The 5,861-nt window shown below is 31.7% G+C and overlaps 1 protein-coding gene across 1 annotated transcript in view; it reads right to left on the bottom strand.

Moving 5' to 3' along the window:
- LOC106677285 (E3 SUMO-protein ligase ZBED1) overlaps positions 1-5,861 on the bottom strand; it is a 12,670-nt gene that overhangs the window by 3,290 nt on the left and 3,519 nt on the right. The window contains exons 6-9 of the mRNA XM_014415110.3: positions 5,530-5,751; positions 4,442-4,576; positions 4,151-4,357; positions 2,224-2,381 (exon numbers count right to left, since the gene is read on the bottom strand). Of these exons, the coding sequence (XP_014270596.1) occupies positions 2,224-2,381; positions 4,151-4,357; positions 4,442-4,576; positions 5,530-5,751 (722 nt within the window). The remainder of the gene's footprint in view (positions 1-2,223; positions 2,382-4,150; positions 4,358-4,441; positions 4,577-5,529; positions 5,752-5,861) is intronic.

Below are 5,861 nucleotides of genomic sequence, written 5' to 3' on the forward strand. Positions count from 1 at the left end.
GAGTATAGACGTTTTTTCGAAATCGAAGGAATGATTATGTGAGGAAATAGAATATTTGTGTTGTTTGATACGGTCTTTTAGGAGATTTTTGGTTTCGCCTATGTAAGCAGAATTACAATTAAGGGTGGAGCAAGGGATGCGGTATACAATATGTGATCGGTGTAGAGGAGGGATAGTGTCTTTTAGTTTAGTGTAAATATTAGATAGTGTGTTGTGAGGTCTGAAGGCAATATGGAGGTTAGGTATAGTAGAACGTAAGAGTTTTTGAATGTTGTCGGAAAGAGACATTTCCATGAACCGCACCCCCAACCATCTCCTCGTTCATCATCCACGGTCAACTATCTCTCATAATTAATTAAAAAATAATGTTAATTATAGCTTAGTTTCAGCATCATCGTACAACATGAAAATTTATGAACACACAACAACTGGAGCTGATCATATTAAATTTAATAATTAGCAAACAAATATTAACATAGACTTATTCTACATATAGATATATTACAATGATATTTTAAGTCTCTTGTTAAGTGAAAAGAAACAGTATCAATTGTTATCATGAAAAGAACATGGACGTAGGAAATCGAACAATTAAAAGTGAATATTATTAATAATATAAGAAAAAGTTGATTAATATTAATAGTGTATAGAGAACCAGGTCATTAATAACAAGTCATTTTGTTACATTGTCATTGTTACAATTTCATTAATTTTAAATCAACTTAACACTATCAACTATCATATAAAAGCTATTTTTTGTTATACAAACACATTACTGGGTCGTTTCAAATGAAATGTCAGTTTTCACAGAAAATGTTATTTATTAAAAGAACTCTTTAGAATAAAAAATTTTTTATTAAAAATATTAACCATCATTTTTTATACATTTCCCCCCAACATATCAACTTTACAATTCCAGATCTGAAAAATTCTGGATTTTGTAAAGAAATTAATCCGGAAAATACATTTTGTACCTGAGAATCATTTTCAAAAATTTTAACTTTATGGGATTGTCAAAGATTCTGAACAGATGAAAATCTGTTGGAAATAAGTCTGGGAAATAAGCTGGCTGAGATAGAACTTCATAACACAGCTCCTTTAGTTTCTTCACTGTCTGCCTTGAAACATGAGTAGTCGACAGTCTGGAGTAGTTGTGTAAGAGTATAGTCGACAGTCTGGAGTAGTTGTGTAAGAGTATAGTCGACAGTCTGGAGTAGTTGTGTAAGAGTATAGTCGACAGTCTGGAGTAGTTCTGTAAGAGTATAGTCGACAGTCTGGAGTTGTAAGAGTATAGTCGACAGTCTGGAGTAGTTGTGTAAGAGTATAGGTCTCTTCCAATCAATTAATCCAGGTTTATTTTAACAAATTGTTGATGCATTATGTCAATATCATTGAAGTGCTATGTAGATGTCACAGTTTCACTTCCGGGCAAAAATGAGAAATGAATTATTTCTGCCACTGACCACCATACAGAAAATAATAATTTTTGGAATGCAAATTTGGTTTTGGCATGTGCCCCAGTCTTGCATTGATATTTAACCACTGACCTGACCAGGACCTGTAACCATATACAATCCACTTTTCATCACACATGATTATCCTTTGGAGAAAAGGTTAATTTTATTTATTTATTTTTTTGCCTAGTAAGCAGTGAAACACATTCCCCATGAGATAGCCATAGATCAAGCTAGCCTATTTTATTTTATCAATGTTCTTTAAGTTGTTACACTATATCCATTTGTGCTGTACTAAAACATGTTTGGTAAGGGTTTTCTTCCACCTAAGTTCATCATTCTCAATTGTTGGTGCTTCCTCTGAGTTGGCTATCCAAATCTATGTCACCTGCCTTTTGTTCAATTTTTTCAGACCACGGGTGAATGGTCCATTTGTTACAAGACTCTTCCCTAAATTTCGCAGAAATGTTTGTTACAGCTTGGGCTGCCATGTCCAAGTTCAAACTATACTTTAAAATTACTCGAAAATTTCCATGGTCATATTTGATGTCAAACTAAACAATATGGAATCAATTGGAATGATAAATATTATCAAAAAAAAAAGAGGATTAATCTGTAAATATAAACGTAGCAAATAACAAAAGTCCACTATATCCACTTTGAATTTCTAAAAAAATAAAATGGACATTTCATATGAAAAGACCCAATAGATCCCCTTACTGTATATAGCTGAATAAAAGTAAAACAGTATAGTTAATAAATTACTCACTTTTCTATTAATACTTCTGCAATGTCTGCTTTCACAGTTTGAGAAAAATCTGAGTCAGTTGCCGATTTTTCAAGATGGACATTAAGCAGCTGACACATAATTGGTTTTAATATTGATATTAAAGGGCTTTTTTCTTCAACCAATGTAGCAATGGTTACCTGTAACAATATACCAACATATTATCATCACAAGAAACAATGAAGTAGTTTAAAGTAGGTTACCACAAGGCCTAACTAAGTAAATTCAGTACTTGTGCTATGCTTCTATGTAATTGCATATTTATTATGAACCTTACATAAACATAATAACTAAATTTTCCCCATAAAGTTTTGATATACGGTATAATGAGATGTTAATAGTTAGCTGTAGGGGGGAAAGGGGAGTGAGGTCAACAAATGAACAAACACTTATTTATTTGTCCTGACGTTTTGACCTGAATTTCAGGCCTTCATTAAGACTAAAAAAGAGATAACCATCACTTAGAGAAACATAAAAATAAAGGAAAATAATAGGCAAGCAAATTTGGAAATACACATAATAATAAGTTAAGTGGAAAGCAGTTTATTAATAAAAATAGAAGTAGATTGATAACAATAGAAGATGAAACATAAAATTATAAAAGTAAGAATTATACAAAATAAATTTTGAAAAATCAAAAAACAGAAAGTGTTGAAGAAATAAACATAATGAAGACAATGTAAATTACTTATCATAATCAGATATGTTACTTCAAGTAGTGTCTAAAATGTCCATGGCAAAACATTTAGCTCCATAAATGAGCTTTATTCAGGTGACGGAGGGGGTTAGTTCCTTCTAAGACCATTTCCCATAATAGTATTTTTTTTTCTACACCCTAAGCCAATGTAGCTTTCCGGTAACCATGAAGCTGTGAGTTAACCCTATGGGTTCGGGAGTCCTCTCGGGTCCACTTAGTCTCATAGAATAAGTACCATATGAGTAGTTTAATTGGGTAAATTTCTGGCAGTTGAGCATGATTCTGACCAAATCACCTCTTGCACAATAATTGCTCTAGCAACAACACTGCATCCCTGACCCTTCATATGTATAGGTTACATTAGTAGATTTAATTTTTTTGTTTAAATCCAATCTAGTTCCGTTACCTTCTAATTCTAATATCATTTACTGGAATGCATTGTGAACTTTGTTCAATTCTATTGTCTGTTTTTGATAAAGAAACTTCTAATAAATAAATTATTATTTTCATGATGAGCTCACAGCTCAAATATTTTCATATTATACATCCTTATATTTACACTATAGAGTAAGACATACTGCTATCTTTTCTTAAGGAAAAAATTAATTATTAAGTAAGAATGGTAGAAAATAGGTTTAAACTTATTTTTCATTAAAATTTAAAATCTAACATCTTTAATTTTGGAAATTATAAAAAAGTTTGAATGAGTGACAGTTTAGAAAAAAAATCTTGAAACCAATCCATATTTCAGTTTTCAAATTTATTCTACAGCTTGATAGGAAAAATAAATATTGGATATCAAAGTAATGCTGCTGCCATTCCATGGGGAAACATAGTACGTACATTCAGATAAAACTTTATCTGCTAATAGTATAAATGGAAAATTGTCCAAAGTGCAAACAATAAGATTACTTGATTTTGTTTACGCTAGACGGGCATCACTCTATTTCTCTAGACTTCTGGGTAAAAACAAAAAACATTGAGATGTAATATGTTATCCCTGCTCTCAGGAGGTGTTTGTACTGCTCGCATGAGAACCTTTTACCATGAATAGATGTACCAGACCTCTTAGGCTTCAAAACTAATGAAATTTAAATTTTTATCGAAACGTGACTGATGACCTTCAAGCATGAAGAAACTCACCAGTTGTTTGCACCATAAGCAAGCTTAGTTTTGTATATCCAACACATGATAATAATTATAACACACTACCTTAAAGGGCGATAATATGTTAACAACATCATCTAAAACAGCCCAATCCATTGCCGTAAGCTCTAGAGTGGTCGTCGGACAAATAGTAGTGCTGAGGCAGTCGAGAACAGAAGCAAGGACATTCCTGCGAGCTTGCATCTGCTCCAACATGGTGAGGGTAGACATCCAACTGGCTTTGTTATCCATGACCATAGGTTGCTCTTCAAGCTAATCAATAAGTTTTAAAAATTATAATAAGTAATAAGATTACTGAATACACTTTCACTAAAATCATACTGAAAATATTTGTACCTGAAGAAGGTTATCCTGTAACCTCATTTCAGCTGAAGCTGTACTATTGCGAGAAACATGCGCAATAAAGGCTCGGCATTTCCTCAAAACTTCATTGACATTCGGTCGTTCATAAACATATCTCGTACATACTGACTGAAATAAACCCAATTATTCAATTGTTATTCAGCAGATTGCTATCATAGAAAATTAAAACATACATTGGCAAACATTATTTTTACAAACTTCATTACCACATACTAATAGAGTGAGTCATAATAAATTATAATTAAGAAATTAATGTCAAATCTACTTTATAATTCGGATTACTTAAAAAAAAGTTTACTAACCTCCGTTATTAATTAATTTATAATTTATTAGGTTAATAACCTTGAAAATTATTATGTGCATTATTATCTAAATTAAAAATATTTGTGCAGCATTGTGCAAATTAACAATATTGTTCACTACAATCTATTTTCCATTTTTATGCTAAAATGACGCAGAATAACTGTTTACACACATAAATATTTTATTTCTTTAATTTCTTTTCATTTATTTTACATCAAAGATTAAAAATGTTATTTTATTTGTTTTACACAAAGAGGAATCGATCTATTTAATTGAAAATTGTTAATGTAACGATACATTGTAAATAAGGAACTGCGTGCTGTTTGTTTGCAATAAGGGCATTAAGTGCTGTTTATGGTAGGGTATTGGACTGCATCTATTATGTTTTATATCGCACAGTCGGCTTTCACGCCCCTCCACAGCCACTAGGCTACCGATTATTTTTTGTACCTTTGTATTTAAAGTACAAAGAATCTTGGCATTTGCTGGTGGTATCATAACCCAAATTAAATACGGGTGAAACCATGGGGGATGGTCAGGGCGCTGTTAGTATAAGCATTAAAAAAAAAACAGTAAAACTTATTATTGTTTGTATTCTTTCCAAACCCATCCAAAGATCAAACTTTTGGCTTTATCGAGAATAAACTTATACCTTCAATATCAAGCAAATAAATGAAAATTTATTTTTTAATGTTTTCAATAAATACATTAATAATCTGTAGGCATTTTACTATAAAGATATACAGTGCTGAAATTACCTGTAGCAAATGGCTGAAACAGGGAATAATGGTATAGCCTCGAGAGAGGAGTGCATTGTACACATCGTCCCGATTAGAGGCTACGATTATAGCCCTCACTTTCTCTCCCTGTATTTTATATTCTTCCATTAGGAGGTCAAATTGATTACCCCATTGCTCACCATCGATCTCTGAGCAGTATAGTGTGGATAGAACCCTCGTCTGTAACTCATTTTCCCTGCACTATAAACAATAAATTTTATAAATAATTAAATAATTCCATATTTTTTCTTTAAAATGATAGAAATTTATAGCAAATATGTTTATCCTCTTCTCTTCACCATAGCGGTTTT

This window comes from Halyomorpha halys, unplaced genomic scaffold (genome assembly GCF_000696795.3).
Source record: "Halyomorpha halys isolate HHAL.00 unplaced genomic scaffold, Hhal_1.1 Scaffold93.1, whole genome shotgun sequence".
In the NCBI taxonomy this organism is placed as follows: domain Eukaryota; kingdom Metazoa; phylum Arthropoda; class Insecta; order Hemiptera; family Pentatomidae; genus Halyomorpha; species Halyomorpha halys.